The 25607-nt window shown below is 56.4% G+C and overlaps 1 protein-coding gene across 3 annotated transcripts; it reads right to left on the minus strand.

Annotated features, from left to right (window-relative positions):
* Positions 1–914: 914 nt before the first annotated feature.
* On the minus strand, positions 915–23787 carry KCNC4 (potassium voltage-gated channel subfamily C member 4). Of its 3 annotated transcripts, none has more exons than XM_061410880.1 (4): positions 22293–23787; positions 9957–10893; positions 7814–8017; positions 915–5458 (listed from the first exon to the last, which is right to left on the minus strand). In XM_061410880.1, the coding sequence occupies exons 1-4, from the start codon at positions 22959–22961 to the stop codon at positions 5289–5291; spliced, it is 1980 nt and encodes a 659-aa protein (XP_061266864.1). In that variant the 5' UTR covers positions 22962–23787; the 3' UTR covers positions 915–5288. The 3 variants fall into 3 exon arrangements, with proteins under 3 accessions (XP_061266864.1, XP_061266866.1, XP_061266865.1); XM_061410882.1 differs by having other exon boundaries at positions 915–2095; positions 22293–23785; XM_061410881.1 differs by having other exon boundaries at positions 915–2033; positions 22293–23779.
* Between the last annotated feature and the right edge of the window lie 1820 nt (positions 23788–25607).

The following is a 25607-nucleotide window of genomic DNA, read 5'->3' on the forward strand; positions in this document are numbered from 1 at the left end:
TGTCCTTTCCTGGACAGATGACCCTGGGTCAGGCCTTCACATTCACTGGCTCTGAGATAGGTGCTATCATTACGCCCATTCTACAGGCAGGGAAACAGGTTCAGTGAATTGCCCCACCTTACCCAGCTGGGAAGTGGCAGCTGAACTGAGGTCCCCCATCTGCCCACTGACTCGAGTAAGGAGAGCAAACGCGTGCCCAGGCTACATAATTCAGAGCCCTGTGCAAAACAAAAACACTGGGCCCTTCTTCAGTAATTATCAGTAATTTCCAGAGGGTGACAGCTGAGCATTAGTTGGTTGTGGGCCTTCTGAGCGCCTCAGGGGGCACAGCCCTGAAGCCAAGCCCCTGTGTGACTGTAGGAGGGTCTAGGGTAGGGATGACATCTGAGCATTCCCTACCACCCCCACCTCCTATCTGGGCCCAGGACTGTTCACTTCCCAGCCCTCAGCAGTCTCAGTTGTGGCCCCAGGCCCTTGTCGGCCTCAGTTCATCAGCCATCCAGTCATTGCAACAACTCCGGCATCCCCTGGGCCTTGGCCCACACAGAATTGGTGCAATTTCAGGGAAGAGAGGAAGCCCCCTGCAAAACAAGGAGGAATACAGTGGAACCGCTGAAATGAACAAGTCTCTTCTTCCACGTTATGGTGGGGGGTGGGGGTGGGGGCAGCAGTGGAGATCACTGCCCAGGAGCCCAGGTCCCAGGTTAGTGCTCTCGGCGGGACCTCGGCCAGAATCACTCTTCATCTTAAGCATTCGTGTCTGGTTCTAAATGCAGCTGGGCTCCACTGGTGATTCCTGGTGGGGGTGGGGTTAGGAGTATGCATTTCTAAAATGCTGGGGTGGGGGGGCAGCCAGGGAGATCCCCACAGACACAGAAAGGAGAGACAGAGGCAGTCACACAGCAGGCACAGCAGAACGCTCCAGATGTCTTTATTGGGGCTTGAGCACGGCATGACAGTCACAGGCATGCAGACAGGGCGGTAGGGCCCAGCCTAGGCATGCCTCAGACGCACGAGGGGACAGCTTTAGAAAAGGACAACTAACATTAGGGAGGGGCAGGGCGGGCTGGGAGTGGGGAGGGAGGGCTGAGGCAGGGGCAGAGGCCAAGGTCGAAGGGGGGCACCTGGCCTCGGCTATTGCACGCATCCTCTGGCCACCAGCCAGGAAGTACAGTATTGCAACTGGTCTCCGCTCGCCTGCGGCTTCCCCTTCTCAGACCCCTGAGCCAGATGGGCAGACAGACCCCTTCCCTGCCCGTCTGCCCAGCAGCATCTTTGGAAAACAAACGGACGAAGGAGACAGAACAAAAAACCAGAAATAAAAAAAGACAAAACACCCCCTCAGTCAAGGACACAGGGAAGGTGGAGAAAGGAGTGGAAGAAGCTGCAGAAGAGCCCTGGGAAGTCCCCCAACAACTGGGGCGTGGGGTGGGAGGTAGAGCCCCAATCTGGGGTGGGGTGAGGCCAGTGGAGCAGTGACCCCAGGGAGCAATCTGGCCTTCCACCAGCCTCTGGCCCACAGGGGAAATGCTCCCAAGAGGGAGAGTCTAGCCTGGGACCACCCAGCTGGACTGGCAGTTCCCAGGTGTATTTTTCCTGGGATATTCCACATACACATTCGGCAGAAACAAAGAATCAGTGAAGGGAAAGGGGGTGGGGTCGGGCAAAGATTTGGGGAGACACAGCCTAACGAAGAAGACAGACCACCAAGAGCACGTGCACTACACACAATAGTATAGTATGTATGAATATAGATACTATATGTGCATATATATCTCTTCAATGTACAACAGAACAAGAACATCAGACCCGATGGCTCTGGGCCCGAGGGTCACGTGGGAGGTTTCCATCAGTCCTGTGCAATCAAGGATATGAGTCTTTCCCAGCGAAAGATTCTTGCCTGGGTTCCAGAGTTGCCCTAAGCCTCTGGCTTTCTGTCTGTCTGCCTGTCTCTCTCACGTTGGTGCCGCTTTAAGAGAGGGTGAGGACTTCGGCCTGGGCATAGTTGGACGAGAGGGCGTCTTGGCAGGTCTCTGTGTTTAAAGAGCACAGGTGTGAGACACTGGGACGCACGCTTTCGGCTCAACATTGCCTTCTTGAGAGGTAAGGAGTTCAGCAAAAGAAAGGGAGAAACGAAGAATGAGATATTAGAAGGAAGGCAGCTGCTGACCCACACGCTGTGGGCTGAGGAGTAGGCCAGAGATGCAAGGCATGGGGCCTGGAGTTAAGAAACCAGAAAGCAGGGACAGGAAGGAAAGGGTGAGCCCTTCATCGTCCTTCTGCCAACCCAGCGCTGGGCCACAGTGACCCATAGGTGATGTCACAGCTCAGCTCCATGCCTGTCGGGTAATGAGCTCCAGGAACCAGGAGCCCTCAGGTCCCCAAAGCTGCAGTGTGGTGGGGAGAGGGATCACAGCTCTGCAGCCTGGCATGGAGGCAGCAAGGGAAGTTCCTGCCGGGGCTCTCAGCCCACAGGCCATCGCCTGCCCAGCCTGTGCTCCGCCCCCCCAACACAGTTCCATCTGCTGTCACCACCTAGTCTAGTCCACTGTCCCAGGGGCTGGTGAGGAAGGCTCCTGAGTGTGCTGCCATGTCAGGCCCAGCTCCTTTCCTCAGTCTGCCAGGAAGAGAGTCCCAGCAGCTGCAGGGTGAGTGCTGAAGAGGAAGCTCAGGGAGGACGAATGTGCCCCACTCAGGAGAGGAGGCAGGAAACCCAACACCTCAGTGAGCCCTTCCAGACATCTCCTTCTCAGCCTTGGACAGCAGGGGCCTGTGCCTTGCCTTCCCCTGCCTTCCTAGTGCGATCACAGGTAGGGCAGGCAGGAGGCTGCAGTGGGGGCAGGGACTTGGGGAGGTGATACTCTCTGGCCAGGGCAGACAAGGCCCTGCCCCGAGGAAGCTCTGCGGAAAGGGAGCCAGGGCTGTTGCACAGCTTCTCCTCTGACTCCCATGCACCCTCCCCTCTGGCTCCAGCTCACAGCTTCCCCTCTCAGAAGCCCTGAGGGCTGAGGACTGGTCTCCACAGTTGTCAGCAGCAACTAGTACAAACAGGAAAGGTAGCAACTCCTGCCTGGCCTGCTTCCCCTGCTCTGCAGGGAGGGGCTGGGTCACAGATGAAGGGGAAGATGGTTAGAAGCCAAAGTAATGGGTACAAGCCCAGATCCAGAGGCAAGGGAAAGCAAACTGTGCTCTCAGACTGTGGGCGGAAGACAGAGCTTTCTCCTAAAACGGGGAGGCCCAGGGCCTGGGCAAGCCTGAGGCCTGTGAAGAGGGCCACCTTCCCAGGCAGGGCCTAGAGTACTGTGGGGCCCTGTATACTTGCTCTGTCCTTTCCCAGGACCCTGGGAGGGAGCTGGGGCGGGCAGCCTACTCAGCGTTACTGTTGGCTCAATCCTGTGTCAGCCCTACAGAAGCCAGAGAGCCAGGAGGGGTGTGTGGGAGCCCACCCAGCCCCCTCAAGGCACAAGGGGCCCCAGGCTGGCACTCCTGCATCATGTCGCCCAGGGACATCTGTGCCCACCATGGGGGTGCCATGAGCATGCCCGTTCCTGTGGGAGGGAAGAGGGAAGGAGGCGGTGGGTGCCGTGGAAACTTGGGCTCCTGACAACTTGAGGGCTGCCACAGAAATAGCCGCCTCAGTTCCCTGAACCAGAAAGGCAAGTGAGAGGAGGAAATAGCTATAGTGCCCATGCTACACCGGTCACCTCACTCACAGTGTCCATGTTGGAGTCAGGACCCCAGCACCGGGGAGCCCAGAGGGGGCAGGACCTAAACCATCCTACTGGAAGAGAAGCTGGGCTCTCAGACGGGACTGAAAGGGTAGAAGGTGCCCTGCTCTCTGTCCTGCTCCCCAGGGCTTGCCTGTCTGTGTCCCTTTCTGAGGAGCAGTGGCATGAATGGTCCTGTATCTTCTCAGCTCTTCTTCTCTTCCTCCCGAGAGCAAACAGAACGCCAGCCCCACAGACCACAGCAGGGCGGGGAGAGCCCAGGACCCACCTTGAAGAGAATTTCCTGTGTCTGTCCAAGGCTGAAGAAGGCACTGACTGAAATGGGAATGTTTCTAGAATATGCTCTTCTTCATTATCCCCTGCAATCCCATGAAACGGTCTGACCTTTGTGCCCAGTTCACCTTCTCGGGCGGCTTCCAGAGTCCCCCGCCTCCTGCCGAGTCCCTGAATGCTGTCTGGCGGTGCCTATCTCTGCCCATTCTGGAAGGGGCAGACATGGGCCTTACTTAGTCATTCCCTCCACAAAGTTGCATAATCTGGCTCTAAAAATTGCCAGGCACCCAGCTCTGCTGTCAGGTCTAATTCCCATCAGGTGAAACAGGAAATGTTTTGGCTGAAGTGTGGTCCCAGCGAGCCTGGCTGGTGTGCTGGGGGCCTGCCCTGAGGAGGGGCCCTGGGCGTGGCCGCATGCCCCTGCGGGAGGCAGTGGGTGGGGGCAGGATGGCTCCTGTCCCTGCACTTCCCCTCAGCTGCCCCTGCCCGGGGTGCACCCCTGCTCACTCTGTGACTCACAAACCTGTTGTGCTCCTGGGCTCGTTAAGTAAATGAATACACTTAATTATAGAAATTAGATGAGTCTCCGGTTCTGGCAGCGATATAGAGCGCAGAGGCTGGGTGGGAGTGGCAGGTGACTCAGAGGCAGGACTGGGAGCTGGAGGGAGCAGGAGAGGAAGGAGAACTGTAGAGGAAGCAGGGGAAGCCGCGTGGCCAGCGATGCCGCAGCTCGGGGGGGTGGGGCACAGATGGGAGGCTGGCTCCGAGGCTGGGGTCCACCGAGAGGGGGACATCCCTGCATCTAGGCCACCTATCCTGGGGCTCCAACTTGGGAACCCCTGCCTGCGCCCCACGCCCCAGGGGACAGCTTATTCCTGGTTGCTCTGGGTGTGGGATGGACAGACAGACAGACAGAGATGTTCAACTGCAAGCTGTTCGGTTACTTGTTGAAGGCCCTGAGGGATGGGGGTGCATTTGCTGTGATTTAGGTGGGAGCCTGAGAGGGAGGCAAGGCCCAGAGACACAGTTACAGAGTCCTAGGGGTGACGGCACCTTCAGCTGAGAATGGGAGTGAGTGGGGTAAGAGGCCTAGAAGTAATCTCCCCTCGCTCTCAGGCTCCAGGGCTGAACTTTTTAGGGAGCTGGGTGCTGTGGACGGGAGGCTCGGGGGCCTCAATTCTCCCTTATCCTGTTTGACTCCCGAAGACGCAGGAGGGACGAGGCTGGAGGCATGTGTGTGCCTGTTTGTGTGCGGGTGCCCAGGGTCAGGGAGAGCTGAGGGTGCAGCTACGAGGCCGAGTGTCCAGGGGGTGGGCTGGTGAGCGGGTGGAAGGGGTGGGCGAGCAGGGGTTTTCTCGGAGGGTAGGGTGAGCTGTATCGCGATGCCAGTGGAGACAGCCCCAGACTGGTTCCAGCCGCTCCCGCTATGTTGTTTAGGCTCCGGGACTTTCCACAGCCTTGGTGAAGAAAAGGCACATGGGTCAGGGGGGCGCAGCTCCTCGCCTAAGACGCTCCATGGGATCCGTGTTCCGGGGACTCAGCGGGGCAGGCAGCCCCAGGGCTGGCTGCAGAGGTCTGCTTCAGCTGGGAAAGGCTTCCTGGCTCTCTCTGGTCTCCAGATGGACCCCAGGGCCCCATCCTCGGCTGCCCTTTGCTTTGTCATCATCCCCAGGTAAGTTTCCCTCCAGCTGTACAAAGACCCTGCAGCCCTCAGGACCCTTCTTTCTCAACCCTAAGAAACCCTAATGATCACGCACCGCTTTCCTCCCAGGGAGTTCATACTCTGTCACATAGGTCTCATTGCTGTCTGTGCTGGTGGATGGAGGAGTCCTGGGCCTACTCCCTCCTGGACCTGAATGTAGCCCAAGCGCAGAGAAGTGCGGCGTGGTCTGGCATGGGTAAAGTTGCCGAATGCACACTGGGAGTTTGGCGATGCTAACTGCCACGCTTCCTTAGCAGGGCCTGTTTCCCAGCAACCCACCTGTTCCCTCTCGAAGGTCACTCTAATTGGCTGAGCTACATGCTTGTTGCCAAGAAGCAGTGTGGAGGCATCTTGAAACTAGAGCAGCCAGGCCCCACAAGCACCCAGAGAGATACGGTGGTGGGACACAGGCTCCCCAGCCCCACGCATGCTCACACGCGGGCTCCTTCTCAGACGGGACCTGCTCCCCAGGACCTCAGGGTCTCTCCTCTGACTTGCACCCTCACAGCCTCCTCCTCCACACCGAAACTTCCACTGAGTCTTTCACCACACTGGATGAACACAGGGGTGCTCAGGATTTGGTTCTGTTTGCTCAAGTCCTCCATGGGGGGTGGGGTCCCTGCCACCCCACCTTCCATGCTAACCACTTAGCATTCTCCAGCCAGAACAAGGCTCCAGGTCTGAACTAGGACACAGGAGAAGCCTCAGTGTGTTTGGGGTGTAGGGGGAGGGCAGGAGGGACAGGCACACCCAGAGCCCAAGGACTGGGCTAGGCAGAGGCCAAGGGTGACCAGAGGAGCACAGGAGAGTGTGTAAGTAGTCTGAGCACCATCCATTTAAAGCTCTAAATTTAGCTGGGCCACATCCAGGTTCCAGATTGCTGCTCCTGCTTCTGCCACCCAACAGGGCACATGTCCAGCAAAACTGGACACATAGCTCTCAGGGCTTGGTTAGGGTCAGGGTGCCCTGGGGACAGTGGTGATGAGCAGGCCAAGGAAAGGGCCTGGGGAGGTATCCCTGGACATTTCCTGGGCTGGGCAGGCCAAGGGACATCCTTGTGGGGACAGAGAAATCACAGGCTATTCCTACAGCAGCTACTGTCCCTGCCTCACTTGACCTTGTTTTGGTTTGGAATCTGGGGATGGTGGGAAGTAGCGGGGGGAAAGGGGTTGGACTGAAAGAAGACGAGTTAAGAAGCAGCCTATACCCAGCTGTTTTGGGGTGAGAATTGGGGTTTATCCCGAAACTAGGCAGGCTTTTAAGAGAGGTTAGATGACAAGGACAGGGCAGAAAAGACAAAAAAGTGATGGGGACTGGGTAGAAGGAACACTGGGGCTTGAGAGCCCTGGTCCTCAGCCATCATGGAGCTCCACCTTCCCTAATCATTTCAGTCCCACTTGGTCAGGCCAGGAATCCCCTAGCTCCACTGTGGATGGAATTTCAGCTTTCCCTTGAACTCTCTAAATCCTTCAGAACATGCCTCAGAACATACCCCCTCTCCCTGCCCACTCCCAGCCCCTGGTCACCTTCTGGCTCTACCTGGAAGGGACAGTCACATACCAGGGGCTTGCACAGCTGGGCTGCAGGACCCCCAGTGTAGGACAGAGGAGGTAGGGCCTATGCCAGGCTCTCTGAAGACCTCACACCAGAACTCCATTCTCACCCTGACTCCTGAGACTCCTGGGAGTCTCCTGGGACTACTTACTGAGGAAGCCTGAGCTGTGTTTAAGGGAGGCCTAGGGGAAGGCTAGCAATGACACTTTGGAGTCAGGCCTAAAGGTCACAGCAGGAACCAGAGGAAAGGAAAGTGATCAAACGGAAGGAGCAGGCAGGAGCCCTGATCTGTGGTCCCCTCACCCTCCAGCACTTGTCTTTCCGGAGGGCACCTGGCAGGTAGGGGGGCTCTGTGTACCTTCTGGGGATGTCACGGGCCTTTCTAATCCATGGACTAGAACATCAGGGGACCCATCCTAAAAGCAAGGGTGCGTCCAAGGCAGAGGAGATGGTGGCCACGGCCTCAGAGGAGGAGGGGACCTCAAGCTCTGTGGGGGACACTGGGGAGACTCAGCTCCATGGGGGCTCCCCCCCTGCCCGGCCTGGGGCGCCATACCTTTGCGGACACTACCATCGGCGCAGGCATAGTCCCCAGCGCTGAGCAGGAAGCAGGCAGCTGCCTTCTTGTTTCTGTCTCGGGTGCCGGAGCGGCGCAGGGCCCTGCGCTCCTCAGGGGTGGGGGCGGAGGCCAGGGGCTGGGTGAGGCCGGCTCCCTCCTCGTCCGACAGCACCGCATTGGCATCGCCATTCTGCTTGGAATCTAAAGGGGCAGACAAAAAGGAGGCTGCAGGAGGGCTGATCCCTGACCTAGAGCATCACTTACCCAACCCACAGGGAGAGTGCTGCCAGAACCAGGGGGTGGGCCTACTCCTGGGGACAAAGAGTGGGATGCTGGCTTTCCTCTCAGTCTTGGCTGGAGATGGAGCCACAGATACCCCAAAAGCAGAGACTCCCCAAGTTGGCCCTGTGAGATCAGCCCAAGGCAGGCAGTAGAGTCTGCTGCCTCCTTGGGTTTGGCTCAGGCTGACACTTGGATGAGTATGCATTCCCTGGGAGAGTGTCTGGCTTGATGGGGTTAAACTTACAGAGTGGCTTCCACAGCTGTCTTCCTGGGCCACCTGAAGGCACTTACTCTTAGTCACCAGGCATTCCAAGCCAGAGTTGATGCCCGAAGGATTCAGAGCCCTTTGTCTCACGGGCTAACTTGTGTCTGGGGGAAGACACTCCCACCCCCACCCTGAGGGGAAGAGGCTCCAATTCTGCTCCCACTGGTGTATGCTCTTAGTCCCGACCCCTGCTCCACTGGACAGGCAACATCACAGGCAAAGCTGAGTCCCTAGGTCTGGAGAAGGGGGGTGGCCAGTTGGTCTGAAGGCAGGGACCAGGAATGCCCTTACTGTGACCGAGGAGTTAGGGTCAGGCTAAGGCACAGGTCATGGTGCCACAGGTGAAGTGTGCATGGCAGAAGCCCAGGGACTTGTACATCGTGATACAACTTACCCTCTGAGCCCTGAATGGACCTCAGGGTAGAACTGAAATTCCCTGGGGTACTGTCTGGGAGATTTCTGTTCAGGAATCTGGGAAAAAGGTACCATTTTGGTGGGGGAGAGAAGGGGAGCCTAAAGGGTTCCATCAAGGTCTTTGAAAGACCCATGCCCTTGAATGACCCCGGCATGTAGGATGGGCCCCCACCAACAGGCCACAGGTGAATATTCTGAGCCAGGCACCTCCCCACAAGGACAAGTCCTACTTTATCCCCAGAGCCATGCCAGGAGGGAGCTGCTGTCTTATGAGCAGCTCCCCACTGGCCTGGCATCCAATGGACCCCCCATACTAGGAATCTCATACCTCTCTTAGGAGCTCATCCCATACCTAACAATTGGGTTCCCACTCTCCAACATAACTCTGTGTTGCTGTGGATGAAGCAAATTTCCTTTCACCTCTTGACTCAGGTAGAAGCAAGCTTTCAGACCCTCAGGTCTGGTTATTCCACCTTGCAGCTACCAGTTTTTTCCCTTTCCTTTCCTCTCTCCCAATATTGTCTGGGCTGCTCCCTCTTGGCTCCCTTGCATCCATGTTAAACCCCAGGCCCAGGATTCAATCTAGCTTGTGCCAAACAGAAGGCAGCCTCCCACAGCCATTACGTTATCACATTTATTAGGCCAAGAGACACCAGACTCGAACGTTTGGAAAGAAATGATTCATGTGTTGATGCTCCTCAGGAGAACAGCTGCCCTCCTCTCCAGCTAATAATGACAGTGCCTGATATTTGTAAAGTGGGTTTAACTTCTCAAAGTACTTTCATATCCGTCATTCATTTGGGGCTTGTCCAAGTCTTGGAAATAAGATACTGATAGCATTTCTGTTTTACAGGTGAGGCATTTATACCCAGAGAGGGTGAATGACTGGCCCGGGGGCACACAGCACACTGGCCAAGACAGGATTAGAAACCCAGGCTTCTCATTTACAGCCCCATGCACTGCCCATAACAACCTAAATTTCGTGGGATACGCATTCTACAGAGCCTGATGTTCAGGAAGCGATCAGAAAATGGAGATTCAGCCTCAATACTGTGCCCTCCTAAAGGCATGCCTTTTATATACGGTAGCCAGTGCAACCAGAGCACAACCCCAAACTCCAATGCCTGAGTTTCAGTCGGGAGCTCCCCTGGCCACTAGGGGAGAGGTGGCTTTCCTCACCTGCCCGTTTCCTCTCAACCACACCCTCTTCTGGGGCAGGGGGGCTGGCATCACTGTAGGTGCTGTCCCTGGGCGAGGTCTCCTGTGACTTGCAGTAAATGGGCGACTCCAGCTGGGGCGGCCGAGGTACATGCTTCTTCCGTTTCTTGGGCAGCTTCTGCTTGGCCATGGCCAGAGAGTAGTACATGCCAAAGTTGTTGACAATGACAGGTACGGGCATGGCAATGGTGAGCACGCCGGCCAGTGCACACAGCGCCCCCACCAGCATGCCGGACCATGTCTTGGGGTACATGTCCCCGTAGCCCAGTGTTGTCATGGTGACGACGGCCCACCAGAAGCCGATGGGGATGTTCTTGAAGTCGGTGTGGTCATTGCCCCGCGGGTCGGAGGGCCTAGCGCCGATGCGCTCCGCGTAGTAGATCATGGTGGCGAAGATAAGCACGCCCAGGGCCAGGAAGATGATGAGCAGCAGGAACTCGTTGGTGCTGGCGCGCAGGGTGTGGCCCAGCACGCGCAGCCCCACAAAGTGGCGCGTGAGCTTGAAGATGCGTAGGATGCGCACGAAGCGCACCACGCGCAAGAAGCCCAGCACGTCGCGGGCCGCCTTGGATGACAAGCCACTCAGTCCCACCTCCAGGTAGAAGGGCAGGATGGCCACGAAGTCGATGATGTTGAGCAGGTTCTTGACGAAGTCCAGCGTGTCCGGGCAGCACACGATGCGCACCAGGAATTCCAGCGTGAACCACAGCACGCACACGCCCTCGATGTAGGTCAGGATGGGCTCCGTCTCCACCTCCCGCCGGAAGCGCACGCTGGTAGTATTCCCCACCCGGTGAATCTCCGTCACGTTGCGGTCGATGTTGAAAGCCTCGTGGGTCTCCAGGCAGAAGGTGGTGATGGACACCAGGATGAAGAAGAGAGAGGCGAAGGCCACCACCTATGGGCGGGGAGGAGAGTGAGGGCAGCTGTGTCAGGAATGGATGCGCCCAGCGGGGACAGGGCCCTCTGCCCATGGAGGGAGGGGCCATAGGTCACCATGCAGTCTGTCAGGTGGTGAGAGGTGGGATTAAGGTGCACAGTGAGGGGCTGGAATTCCCTCCCTGGAGGGTCTTCATCCGTGTGTTGTGAGTTGCTCAGCCCTGTCCAACTCTGCAACCCCATGGACTATAGCCTGCCAGGATCCTCTGCCCATGGAATTCACCAGGCAAGAATAGCGGAGTGGGTAGCCATTCCCTCTCCAGGAGATCTTCCCAAGCCAGAGATCGAACCCGGGTCTCCTGCATTGCAGGCATATTCTTTACTGTCTGGGCCACCAGGGAAGCCCTTTATCCATGTGCTTGCTAAGGCAGTACTTCCCAGTCCTTGTTAGGTGCATAGAAGTTAGAGGCTGCTCTTGGCTGGAAGGAGCTGAACAGAGATCTATAGCTGCCCCATCCTGCCTACTGCCTACCTCTGCCCACCTCTAACCCTGTCGTGCTCTGAGCTTCTCAAATTGGAATGGCTATATACGCCATCTGGGAACCTTGTTAAAATGCCACTCTGATTCAGGAGGTCTGGGGCAGAGCCTGGGCTTCTGCATTTCTAACAGGCTCTCAGGTGAGGCTGCTTGTCCACAGACTGCAACTTGAGTAACTAGACTTTAAGGCAGTGGTCCTCAAAGTGAGGGCCTGGACCAGGAGCATCAGCATCAGCATCAATTGAAACCAGTCAGAGATGCCAAGTCTCAGGCCCCACTCAAACCTACTGAATGACAAATGCTGGGGGGAGGATCTAATAATGTTTCAACAATCCTTCCCAGTAATTCTGATACACACTAAGTTAAGAGAGCCACTGCATTAAGGAGTACCTAGAGGCAAGGAGCTGGCCTTCTACCTATTAAGCTCTGACTGTGACCCACATCTTCAAGCCCTGTCATAGCCCCTCTGGCCAGCCTCTCACCCTAGAATGTCCCAGCTGACTGCCCAGATGGTGAGAAGCATTTGAAGGAAGACAGCCTGCTCCAGGGCAGGAGACAGGGTAGTCTGTGCAGAATATCGACTCTGTCCCTTCTTAAGAGGCTTCCCTGGTGGCTCAACAGTAAAGAATCTGCCTGCAATGCAGAAGCCGCAAGAGATGCAGGTTAGATCCCTGAATTGGGAAGGTCCCCTGGAGGAGAGCATGGCAACCCCCTCCAGTATTCTTGCCTGGAGAATCCCATGGACGGAGTCTGGCGGGCTATGGTCCATAGGGTTGCAAACAGTTGGACACGATTGAGCACGCACGTATGCACGCACGCCCTTCTCAAGAACTGACATTTCCTGAGACACTAAGCGCCAATAAAAAATAAACTGCACCCACTGGGATCAGAGTGTAGCAACAGCCGATCTAGACAGCTGCCGAAATCGTAGCTAGAATGATGACAGCGGCACTCAGCAGAGGAACGGCTGGGTTTAAGTGTCCAATCATTATGAATGGAGATGAAATGCATGTGTAATAACACCAATTACGGAGACTTCATTTGTTATTCATGTGACATCATTCACCACTGTCAGGGTACTGGTTGCTGGGGTCCACGCCCCCTGCTGTAGCCTGTCCTGCTGGGAGGGTGGAGGTGGGTTTGGTCCCTGAGCAGAGGGCTGAGCTTAAATAAGATACATGAGGGAAGACTGTGCCCCATGACCACCTGGCAAACCCCAATGCCCACCCCACTCCGATTTCCACCTGGCCATGGCATTGCCCCCTATCTAATGATGCTCCCCAGAGATGCTTTCCTCCCTGAGAGTCTGCAGGTGTGGGCAGACATACCTTGTTCTTAGTACCGCAAAACACCAAGGGGGAATATAGGGGGAATGGCGCTCTCCAGGGGGCGCTAGTGGTAAAGAATCCTCCTGCCGATGCAGAAGATGTAAGAGACATGGGTTGGATCCTGGGTCGGGAAGATCCCCTGAAGTAGGAAATGACAACCTGCTCCAGGATTCTTGCCTGGAAAATTCCACAGAGGAGCCTGGTGGTCTACAGTCCATAGAGTCACAACGAGTTGGACACAACTGAGCACGTGTAAGCTCATGAGCTGGGAAAATGAAGCAAGAAATGGTGCCTCCAAGGATTTCTGGAGCAGAAGTGAGTCGGAGAAGGGAACTTTGGGGATGAACATTCATTAGTTCTCTATACTCTGTCTCACACACTTGGGCATTCTGTGTTATCACCTTCAGCCTTCCCTATGAGGTAGGCCCCATTATCCCATTTTCCAAAGGAGGAGCTGAGGATCAGAGAGGTTATATACTTGTCTAAGGTCACACAGCCTTAAAGGGATGGAAACCAGATTTGAACTCAGCACCATTTACTTTCTTTTCACAGCTTCCGGGCAGGGTCATTTCATAAACCCAGGAAAGTCATATCCGAATTATCAATACTTCTCCCAGCCAGCTCTCTGATGACTGATAATTTCACCCTTAGGAAAATATATCTTTGACTTGGGACAGACACCAGACACTAAACTAAGACTTATTTACACTTGAGCATGGACAGGTTGATCAGATACAGTAAGTTAGGAGAAGCAGATTAGCAGACTACAGACGTGCTTTCCCACTTGACAACTCTGTCTGTAGCTTCTTCTGCCTGCTTCTCTCCATGAAGGTGAATTTGAAGTTCCCTGTCTGGTTTCATTTTTCTTCCCATGAGGAATGGGCTGTCAAGACAATTCGGCTGACATGGGCATTAGGCAAATAGCTCCAGCCCATAGGTGTTCCAAGGCCGTCCAGAGATGAGCTGGTGGAGGCACATATCCAGTGGCCATGGTGATACCAGGAACCCCGAGCCCTGGCACTGCTCTCCCAAGCAGAGGAGGCTGGGGTGAGGGGTGGGGTCAGCATATCCCAGCTCTGCCAGGAAGTCTGGGAAGCAGAAGCTTGCACTCTCAGAAGGAAATGTTAGCCAGGAGAGTTGGCCCACCTGGGAGCCCAACATGAAGTTAATTAGCAATTTGGATAAACAAGTTCACGAAAAGCTGCCAAGGGACGGAGCAGAGGGTGCAGGGAGCAGGGTGGTGGGTGGGGGGGTGGGGAAGAAGGGTGCTGTGGCGCCGGGACACTCTCCCACCTGCAGAGCCAAGGTGCCTTCCTCAACTCTGTCCCATGGGCTCCTTCTGCAGCAGGCCCAGCGGGTGCCAGCCACCCTCAATTCCTGCACTGTGCACTCATTATTTTAAAAAAACACTGAACCATCCCATCTACTTACTTCCACCCCTCCCTGCTCCTCTCTCAGAATGAGGACAGAGAAAGGGGAACCACATGTGCCCACCTCTCAGGGCCAACAGAGGCACAAGACAGGGGAAAGGACTTGTTGAGGATTAAACTGAGGCTGGGTCCCCTGACTCACAGATCTTTCCTCTTGGCCCCTTTGACCAAAGGTGGGACAATCCTCCTTGATGAAACCTACATGGGGCCTCAGTCTCTCGTGTGGCCCCTCTAGGCTGGTCCCAGAAAGCACTCCCTCCCTGAGGAGACAGGCAGAGCTGAGGCCGAGCCCTGATGGATGCAGTGGCCTGTGCTCTGGCAGGTTGCCCCATATTGGGTCCCGGGGATACAGGTTCCCCTTCAGGGCCCAAATTATTCCTCTCTCCTCTAAATTATTCCCCAAGCCAAATTATGCTGTAAGTGGTGGCCCTACTTTCACCCAGCCTTTGCCCTTTGGTGGCAAGGATACAGCTGTCTTTCTCACAACTCTTTTTTTGGTCTGTGATTTTTCTGTTTTTCTTGCTCGCACTGCACAGCATGTGGGATCTTAGTTCCCAGACCAGGGATTGAACCCACTCCCCCTGCACTGGAAGCACAGAGTCTTAACCACTGGACCACCAGGGAAGTTCCATTCTCACAACTCGATTGGGACATTAAAGGGACCAGGGAGGAGGCAGCTGCACTACCCAACTTAGAGGTCAAGGCCTCACACTTGAGCCTCCTATCCAGCCTGGGCCGTTCTGCCAGCTGGCGGGGCTCCTCAGAGCACTGCCCATCGGCCTCTGCCCCACACAGGGCTGCATGGTCTCAGGGAGCTGAGACTGAAGGCAAAAAAGAGCCAAGGAGCCCCGGGTGCCCCATCCTGCCACGCCGCTCGGTCCCTCTCTGCACTATGGGATGGCGCTAGTTCCCTAGTGGTGTTCCTGCAGGACTGCGTGAGCCTCGACACAGTACGTGCCTGGCACACAGTGAGGCCTCAGTAAATGGCAACAGAGCTGAGGCGGGGCAGGGGGGCCTCTGCGGACACCCCCTTGCAGCTTCTGAGGACGAGCTGGATCTGGAACCCAAACTATCACAAAGTCTTTGCTTCTCAGAAGTGAGATTTAGAAGGTCACTGAGCTCAACGTCCTTTCTGCTGTTGTACAGATGACGAAACTTGAGGCCTGGGGACAAGCGACTTGCCTGGTTCCCATGGCCAAGTTGTCCCTTCTTTCCATTGCCTGGGGACAGAGGGCATGGATTTTGCTGGAAATTAAAACTGTCCAGGTGGAAAGCCACCCGTGTGAACTGGTCTGGCCAGCAGCAGCCCTTCTCCTGCAAGGTGGGAGGATGCAGGAGGTTCAATCCGCCCTGGACAGGAGGGTCCTAGCCTCTGTGAAGGAGCACCCTGCTCCTTCAAGCTTCCTGCTCTCCTGGGCCCCTCGCACTGGCCAGCTGTATCCTGTTGGGGACCCATCTGTTCCCTGACGCCCAACTGTTTCAGCTGGTGGGCCACCCCTGTGACCAGTGTCCTTCACCGAGCTCATTGCACAACTGTCCTTGGCAATGCAGGACACACACTATGTAAAGTCACACACTTTTGGGTGCAAGTTGGCTCTGCAGTTACAGCCCAGGAGGCCTTGGGCAAGCTTCTTGATCTCTCTGAGCCTTAGGATCTTTGTTCATAAAATGAAAAATTGAGTACCTACTATGTGCCAGACACTATTCTGGGTGCTGTGGAACAGCAGGAAGCAAAACACCTTGCCCTTCAGACTGTCAACAAATAAACAAGTAAAATATAGTATGTCAGATGGTATCAGTGTTAGGGAGAAAAATAAAGAGAAAGGAGGTTAAGAAGTGAGAGGGTGGGGTAGCTATTTCAAATAGGGTGGTCAGGCAAGGCCTCAGTGCCAAGGTGACATGGAAGCAGAGACCTGAAGAAGTGAGGGAGCAAGTTAGATGAAGACCCAGCAGAACTCCAGAGGCAGCAGGAACAGTAAGTGCAAAGGCCCTGAGGCTACAGCATACTGAATGGCTAAGAGAAGTACCTCTCTAATAGGGCTGTTTCGAGGATTAAAAGAAATGATATTTGTAAAACTTAGCACAGAGCCTAGAGTGGCTCAGAAATCTGGCACAGGCTGGGTTGGAGGGGGGTGGGGAGGAGGTGACAGACACCAGTCATTGGGAGCTGACTACAATCAGCAGGAGCAGGGGAGGGGAGCCCAAGAAGGAAGGGCCAAGGAGACAGATGGACAGATAAACATAAGAAGACTCATGCCCAAAAACCTATATTAAGGATGAAGTGTAGGAGAAGAGAATTTGAGAACACAGCCAAAGACACTTGCAGAGGAAGATCTGAGGGGATGGATGTGGAGCTGAGCCTTCTGGAGAAGCGAGATCCTGGTGCCCAGGCAGCACTGGAAAGGCTGTGAGCAGCCCTGGGGACTCAGAGGCAGGAATGGAGAGGGAGTCTGCCAGGCAAGGCGTCTTTGAGATGTCCCTGGGCTCCTGGGTGAGGGCCTGTACTGTGATGCCCAGGCCCCAGCCAAAGGCCCCCTGCTCCTCTCCCTTCATAGGCTGCCCTGGGCCTTCCTGTCCTGAGCCAGGGCCCTCTGGTTCCAGTGTCAGAACCCGCCTCTACCATGCCCACCCTCTGCCAAGTCAGCACTTGGGGGGCACTCAGGGCTACTGAGCTGCCCAGAGCTGGTAAGTCCCAGCACCAGAAGGAATTCAGTCCAGCTCAGATCACTGGCCAAGAACTTATTCAGACAAATGTGACTCCAGGCTCTTGCCCATCCACCAGAACGTCCCTGCCCCTGAAGACTTTCTGTCCCATGCTGCCCTATCTCTGCTCTGGCTGGTCTCCTGGCCAGGAAATTCCCTTCTTCCCTAACTCTGCATGCTTAAGCACTACCCGCATTGAATATTTATTTATATATTTATTTATAACCTGCTTCCTTCTAAAAATTATTTAAGGGAGCTAAGTCATTATCATGCAGGGCCTACCCGGTTTAACTTCTATTAATATTTCCTCGTTGAAACTTCCCTGCATACCAACCCCCCTCCTAAAGAAATAAATCCCACACAGTGGTGGGATGTGTGGCTTCTCCTATTGAACTTCATTTTTTACCTCACCTCCTATTGAACTTCATTTTTTAAGACTACTGTGGCCCCTCTCATGATATATGTGTATTATCTTTACCATTTCCTGTCACTCAATTTTCTCTAGCTGCCACCTACTCCACCTGACCTGGCTCTCTTCAGGAGTAGAGACCACCTTTAACTCGTCTCTATAAAAGCCACCCTGGTATCTGGGATGTAGTACACGCTCAATAAATGCTTTCTGAATGACTGAAGCCAAGGTGCCTGCCTGCTCCCTCTCCTGGTCCTAAGGAGCCTGTTATGAGGAGAGGTGACAAGGGGCACCCAGGAATCCCTCCTGGCACCTGGGCTCTCAGACCCTGTGGCTCTCCAAGGTGGGCCAAGCCTGCTGCCTGATGGGGATCCCTGCCAGGGGCAGGTAACCTCACCCAGCTGGAGGAATACCCCAACAGGGAGCTGGGTCAGGTTGAGGCAGGCTGGCTGCCCAGAAACAAAGGTGGCATGCATACCCCGGTGCCAGCATTCCAGGTCAACACTGACCATGGGCAGAGGTGAGGGGCCTGGGGGCTCCTGGTTCCTAAGGCCCGGCTGCCTGACTCTGTTCATGCCTGCTCCTCCCCCAACTCTCCAAAATAGCCCAAGTTTATTTTATCCCTTCCCCCACCTTACACCCCACCCCAAACGGTGACAAAGAGAAACACCTCATCATCCAGAGACAAGATGTTCAGAGACAAATGTTGGTCTGTTCAGAACAAGAGAGGAAAACAGAAAACAAGCCTGGGAGGAGCCTGGGAGGCTGCCTAAGGGCAGAGACAGGTGTGAGGGTGGGAGGCAGGCCCTGGCCTGACACAGCTCCTGCTCCTGGGAAGGAGGCAGAGGGGCTGCCCTGGGGCATGCTGGCACTGTCCTCCCAAGGGTGCTATGGAAGCCAGGGCACCCAGCCTCCTACTCAGGTTCCTAGCCCTTTCTCACCCAGAGGGCATGGGGAACTCAAGCCCTGGCCTCACTTAGAAGCCTGTCATGCCCACCAAGTGGCTGGTACCAGGCAATATCCAGGCAGGAGAAGCCAGGGCCTTCAGAAAAGGTGAGCAGGAAGCAAACTCTGCATTTCCTTCCTAGAAGGCCTTGGTTTCATTCCTCTGCCCAGGCCACGGAAAACCTGGTCTCCTCTCTCAACCAAGCCTTCTTTCTTTTTGTCCTATAAAAGCCCCACAGTGAGGGAAAGAAAGAGCAAGCAAGCTCAGGTGTGAGCAACTCTAGGGAGCAAGGAGATGGGGGCTTTAATTCAGAGGGATAAGTGAAGGAAGGGATGGGAGGACAGCAGAGAACCTCCTGAAGTCAGAGGTCCTCTCCAAGCAGAGCCCCAGGAGGTGGCAGAGGCAGCAGACAAGCACACACAGGGATGCCCAAGATCTGGGCTTAGATCCTAGTTCTACCCCCAGCTACGTGACCTTCAACAAGCCCCTGTGGTCTCCATTTCCTTCTCTGTAAGCTAAAGTTAATACTCCCTGCCTCACATGGGTCAGATATCAGAAAAAGGCCCAGGTGCCAGCACCTGACACATAGTGGATGCCTAGGCGATGTGAAACCCCAGCTCTGGCTGCAGTGGGATCCTGTGGGATAACCTCCTCTACTCAGAAGGGAAACATCATGAGAAAACTCAAAACAGGTACTGATTTACCCAAAGGAGGACTATCATCCTTAAGAGGGCCAATGACTGGACTTAAGCCAGATCAGCCCTGGGGACCTCTGGGAACAGGGATAAGGGAGGTGAGCAGCCCAGGGTCCCATCCATCAGGCCTCGTGTCAGCCGTTAGAAAAGGAGGAAGGCCCGATTCTAGAACTCTGGATGCTGCCCAAACCCTAACTGGTCCCCTGCAGTCTGGGAAACCACCCTCACCATTGCTGAGCCCTCCCTCTGCCTAGATCGCAGGCAGGGGGCAGATGGGGCTAAGACAAGCCCGCCCCTTGCGCTAGCTCCCAGGTCAGGCTATGGGAACAGAACCACAGCAGCAGCCACCCATGGGCCCAGACGCAGCGAAGAGAGTGGGGCGAGCCCAAAGGAGATGGCTCTGTGGGCCAGGCCAGTAGCTAGGCAACAGCCTCCCATAATCATCTCAGTTTATTTTCCGTTTGTATCTGTTTTGCTTCTGTCATAACGCGCTACTCAAATGACCAGCTGCTGTGTGCAGAGAGATGCCCGGGGTCAGTGGGAGGCTCCTCTACCCTTACTGGCCCTGGAAGCCCCCGTCCAGGGATGAGGGAGGCAGCAGAAGAGGCCTGAGGGAGGGAAGGTATGCACACAGACCCAGGGGACAGCACTGTGGGGTGGGGGGCGTGTTTCTGGCCTGGGGTAAATAGAGCTCACAGAAGAACACAGCCCCAGAAACCCTGTACCTCAGGCCTGGAAGCGTAACTGAGTCAGTGTCCCTTCTGACGTCCCCATCTGCCCCTGCGTTTTCTGATGTCATCCACAGCAGGTACAGAACCTTGGAACACCTCCCAGACCAGAGTACGAAATGAGCCACCTCAAAAGCATGATAACAAGAGCATGTGATCATCTGAGGAAGGGGGCCCTGACTTTGAGTCCCAGCCCACCGCTCTTGAGCTGCGTGACCCTAGAGAAGTTGTCTGCCCTCTCACAGCCTCAGTCTATTAAATAAGGATAATATTAATACCTCTGCTGGTAGTTTACTGGGAGGATTAATGCAAAGTACCTGCATGGAGTGCTCAATAAATGGCAGTTGCTATCAGTTAATTTTTTAAACTTTTGTACTCTCACTTGTGTGTCCCAGGAACAGCTGAAGGCTTGCCTTGGCTTGTGTTCCTCTGTAGGAAACGAGCCCCTTCTGGCATGAGCTCCATACAGCTCTGCACATCAGTGTTAACAATCAGAAGGCAGGCTGCGTGGGGTGGTTTGCTGGTTCTATTATTTATTAGTTAAGTGTCTGTGACAAAACACTTAACACCTCTGAATCCTGGTTTCTTTGTTAAGTGGGTTACCCAGCCCAGCCCCCAAATTTCCGACCTCAAGTGGACTGCCCTGGCTGCTGTGATTCTATTGATACATCAAAAGGGCCAAGCATTAATATCTTGGCCTCATGGAGGACTTCTAGAGGCTAACCAGGCTCTGAGCTTACTCACAGAGCCCCGGCTGGGCCACTTGGCAGTGAGTTAAGGACAAAATAAGTGCACTGATGGCACAGCCCCTTGGAATCCAAGGAAGAGGAAACCCAGTAGGCAAAAAGTCTTCAGAGACCCCAGAATGTTCAGAAACAGGGCCCCTAAGCATCTCATCTCATTCCTGCTTCCCTGGCACTCTCTCTTTCCCCAACTCCACCAACTTAAATCAGCCTCCTCCTCCCTCTATTGCCAACTTTGAAAGAACCAAAAGGATCTGCACTTGTCTCGGCCCCCTCCCCACCCCTCTCACCATGCACACAGCTGAAAGCGTTCATCAGCAGGGCTGGAGGACTGCATGAGAAGCCCATGGGGTTCATAGCCTGCCAGGGCCTCACTGAGCCCTCACCTTCTGAGCGGGTCTCAGGGCTGCAGGGGAAGAAGCAGAGGTGGCACCCTAACTTTGCTGTCAGTCCTGAAACCAGTCCCTGCCTTCCAGAGGTTGCCCGAGGACGTGTGCCTCAGCCGCTGACCCCTCTGCTCCTCCCTCCTCTTAGATACAGGAGATGCATGTGCCCTGGTAGAGCATTTATGCCAGCATGGCCCCTCCCTGCAGCCCCATTTCCCAATCTCCTGCTCTCCCCTGGGGGTGGGGGGAGTGGAACTTTTCCTTCCATGACTGGGTTGAGGCCCAGCACCAGAGGTGCTGAGGAAGGCAGCAGAGCTCTGAGACTCATTAATGTGACAACTTGGGATGCCAGAGGTAACTACCAGCTTCCGACGCAGGAGAGCGTCCCCACACCCAGATCCAATGCATCACGTTGGTCTTCAGTCTCCCAGATAGACCCCAGCCAGGCTTGAGATAAGACACTAAGGTACAGGGTTCTCTTTTTTAGAGCCATCCTTCAGGTTTTATTTTTTTTAAGATGCTTAAGCCTACCTCTCCACCACCCCATTCCACCTAAAAGGATTAAGGAAAAGTGGATTGACTTGAGGAGGGGGTGGTGGGAAGGGACCAGATCCTGCCTAAATCAATCTACACTTCCTCCTACCCCCCCATCCATCCCCGTCACCTATTTCAAGCAGTAACCTGAACCAGGGCTTTCTGGGAAGCCAATTTGTGCTGCAGCATGAAGAAAGCAGCAGCAACAAATCTGGGATCATCACCAGGCAGCCTGTGGCTGGCCACTGGCTGTAGGAGCCGAAGGGCCCAGAACCTTAGGCTCTTTCTGTCTGACTCTCCCTTCATCCCAGCAGAGGCCAGGACAACTCTGGTGTCCAGAAAGCCTCAGGGGCATAGCTTGGGGCAGGCATCTTGACTTATCTTGCTCTTCCTGCTTGCTTCTTCTTGGGAAAAAGAAGGACTCTCCCAAACCTGGTGTTCTGGTCCCAGTTCTGCCTATTATGGCTAAAGAGCTGAAGCCTGAGGCCCCTTCTCTAGAACTCACAGTTCTTAGCACACTGAGCTGCTGGGAGGGTTTCTATGAGATGGGACACAAGGAAGGAACAAACCCCACGACCTACCAGATCGGCCACTTACACCCTAGTTTCCCTCCCATCGCCCCAAATTCTGCCTGACCCCAGCTCAAGGCTTCATTCCAGCTCTTCAGGACTCTGTTCTTCAGAGGAATTGGGGGTAGATGTAGAGAGGCCGCCTGAGCAGGAAGGAGGGGGTGGAAAAGCAAGAGCGCAGCTATGGGTTGTCTACTCGCTGCGAGGGGGGATGCCTTAAAGTAGGAGCTGGATTAGGTCCAAGTAGTAAGTCAGGTGGGTGCACTCTCCTGAAGCGTGCAGGGGGCGCGATGTGGGGTAAAGGTATAATTTCCACAGGGCCCCATGTAAAGTAAGGTAATTTGGGAAGGAGGTGGTGGTCAAGTCAGTCAGTCTCTGTCGAGAGGAGACCCAGGCTCCTGCCACTCACCCTGGCCGCCCGTGAGGAGTAGGGATCCTCGAAGAGCGCCCACATGCGGGGCTGCCAGCCGCGGCAGCCCCCGGGCCCCGCGCCAGGGCCCGCGCCTCCTTCGTGGGGCCCCAGGCGCTGCAATGCCAGCTCCCGCTCGTCGTCGCCGGCCTCGTCGCCGGGTCCCGCACCCCCACCGCCTCCGTCCGGGCTCTCGAAGATGTCAAGCGCCTCCTCGGCGTCGCGGTGCTGCCGGTAGGTCATCCAGCAGCAGGGCTCCACGTCGGTCTCGTCGATGCCCCAGAAGGTGAGCTCCTCCTCAAAGAGGGGGCCGCATACGTCGGCGGGGCAGTGCAGCTTGCCCGTGCGGTAGTAGTTGAGCACGTAAGCAAAGACGCCCGGGTGCCGGTCGAAGAAGAACTCACAGCCCCCGCCGCAGCTGCTGCCTGCACCACCGCCATCGGACTCGGGCCGGCCCCCGCCGTCGGGATCGGCCAGCCAGGCGAGGCGGGTGCCCGGTAGGGTGCGCAGGGTGCTGCGGTAGGTCTCATGTCGCGTGCCGCCCACGTTGATGATGATCTTCTCCGACGCCTCGCCCTTGGCCATCTCCTCCTTCAGACATGTTTTGGACGGAGGCTTGTTCCCCGACTTGCGCCCGCGGTAGGAGGAGACACACACCGAGCTGATCATAAGAAGCGCTGCGGGGCTTCGGCTTGGGGCGGCCGCTGCCCTCCAAACACCCTTCCCGAGGAGGCAGCGTCAGACGGGGGAGGGGAAGGAGACGAGGAGGCAGGAGGCGGCGGCGGCCCCCTCTGCGGCGTGGCCCTGCCCCTGCCTGCCCCCCGGGGCACGGAGCGAGAGGAGTTGGATTTCTCGGGTGCACAGGTGGTTGGGGTTTGGGCTGGCAGCGCCGGGGAGGGAGTCAGGAGGGGAAAAGGAGAGCCGAGGACCCAAGCGAGGCGCCCGGGGAAGCAGGGCAAGCACACACACGTTCCCCCCGCTAGGACCCGAGGCACTCAGACGCTAGAGGCCCGGGACACGCCCCCCTTTCACCTCCCAAAAGACGGGGAAGTGCACTGTCCAGGCGCACTGCGAGGGTCCGGGCAGTGCGCGCGCTCACACCCACACGGGCCACCCTCCTGCTCCCAGTCCGCGCCGAGCCCCGGAGCAGCCGGCTTCCCCGCCGCAGCGGCGGCGGCAGCGCAGCAGCAACAAGTCCTGGGAGCGGCTGCCGGGGCCGGGCCGGCGCTCTCACGGTAGCCGGAGCTCCGCGGGCCCGGGCTGCGTGCGGTCAACAAGAGGCGGCGGCGGCGGCATGTGGCCTCTTCCCCCCATTCATAAATCCAGCGCAGGACACGGATGGCGGGCGGGGCGGAACGCGGCTTTCAGACAGGCGGGTGCTGCGCAGGGTGAGGCGGCAGAAGGAAAACAAGCGCGCCCGCTGGAGCGAGCCTCTGGTCCTGCGTCCGCGGCTCGACAGCGGCGGGGAGCTGCGCTGGGCTGGGCGCTGCGGGGGCCGTGCCGGGGCGGGGGGGGCCTCAGACGGGGCGTCCTGCGCGGCGCCGAGCTTGGGGGGCGGGGCAGCTCCAGGGAACAGGGCTCTGGGCACTGGTGAAGGAGTCTCCCGGGTGGCGGCCGAGCAGCCAAGGACACCTGCAGGCTTCCTGGGCTGCGCCGAGAGGGAGCCTCAGCGCAGCGCCCCGGCGCCGGGCTCCTGCGATCTGGCGGCGTTGGGAGCCACGCCATCCACGCGTTTACCCATCTCTGGGCGGGGCGCTGGCCTTGGCCCGCAGCAGGGGGCGAGCGAGAGGTGGCCTAGGGACGGGGGTTGCCTCCACGCCGGTGGGTTGCGGCTCCGAGGGTTCTCCGTCTCCCTCCGGCGTTGGCAGCAGACGCCACTCCGCTGGCGCCTTTTCCTCCCGGCCCCGCCTCGCTCGGGCGCGCCCTCCGCGGGGCGGGGTGGGCGGGGCGCGGCTCCGGGCCGACCGGGCTAGCTGCAGGGCCCAGGCGGCCGAGCTCTGCGTTCCTCCGCGGAGCCGAGCCGAGCCCAGCTCAGCCAGGCGCGCCGCTCTTGCGCGCCTCCGCCACCATCCTCTCCCGCCCCCTTAGGCCCCGCTCCCCGCCTTCCTAGAACCCGCAGCTCCTCCCACTGCAGTCCCGCGGCCACCGAAGCGCTCTCGACCTCTGACCTCTAACCTCCGCCTGTCCCTTCTGGCCATTCCCGTTTCCTCCTCCCGATCAAGCCGATCGCTTTGTTGCGGTTTAATTGTGGCCGACTGGAGGCCGGGGGCGGCGGGGGAGGGCGGAAGAGTGGAGAGACAGTGTCGCTAGGAAGAGGCTGCCCCCTCCTGCCCCAGACACTGTGTTAGGGCCTCCTGACGACTCCGCCCCAAACTGGGTCCAAGATCCCCGTCGTCCTGATGCTGGCTTCTGTCACAGTCACCGAAGCCCCCGCCGGGAATAAGGCACCGGCGACCTTGGCAGAAAAGCAGCTCCTGTTCTGGGTGGAAGAAAAGCGTAGTCCGGCGCTGTTACGGGTGTGGGGCAGGTGGCCCTGAAAGATCGTTAGGTTAAAGCCGTGGCTCATCGTTGTCCCAGGGGGCACATAGGAAGCGTCCATGCCACACCTTGTGACTCCCTCCAGGTTCTACTGTTTCACTCATTGCAAATTGACTTTGCCCTTTTTCTGTCACATCTCCGCTCTCCGACCCTGAGCTCTTACAGGCCACACTGCTTTTTCATCTTGATAGCTCCCACAGTGCCTGCCTCTGAGAACCTGTTTGCTAAGTGATTGAGAAGGTACCATATCCAAAATATTAGGCACTAGCCCGACTGCATTGGCTTCAATCCAAAAGCAATGTCCAGATTCATTTGTTTTTATTTAAGTCCAGAACTCTTCCACATCTTTAAATTAGTCCTCTTTTTTAATGATTTTTTTTTTTTTTTACAGTTTTAGGCAAGCCTTCTCCATATCTGTCCAGATTACTGTAAGAAGGATTTTAAAGCAGAAATGCAAGGTGATTGACACACCTCCCCAGACCCCTGTTCACCATCTGGCTATAGCTCTGAGGAAAGGTTAGAAGCCCAGTACAAATGTGGGGAATCCTTATAAGCAAAAGTCTCATTTTAATGAGGTCAGAAAAAGCAAAATAATGTGATGATGAACAGTAATCTCTACTAACACACAGACAAGTTAAACAGCATTCTGGACTGTTATCAGAAACCCAAATTTGCTGGCACTCATGTTGTGTCTAGTCTCCCTACCCCTTGGATATGATGTCTGCATTTCAGAGTTTAGCTGGCTTTGAGTTTGCTGCAGTGAAAAAGAAATCTCCC

This window comes from Bos javanicus, chromosome 3 (assembly GCF_032452875.1).
Source record: "Bos javanicus breed banteng chromosome 3, ARS-OSU_banteng_1.0, whole genome shotgun sequence".
NCBI classification, from domain to species: Eukaryota; Metazoa; Chordata; class Mammalia; order Artiodactyla; family Bovidae; genus Bos; species Bos javanicus.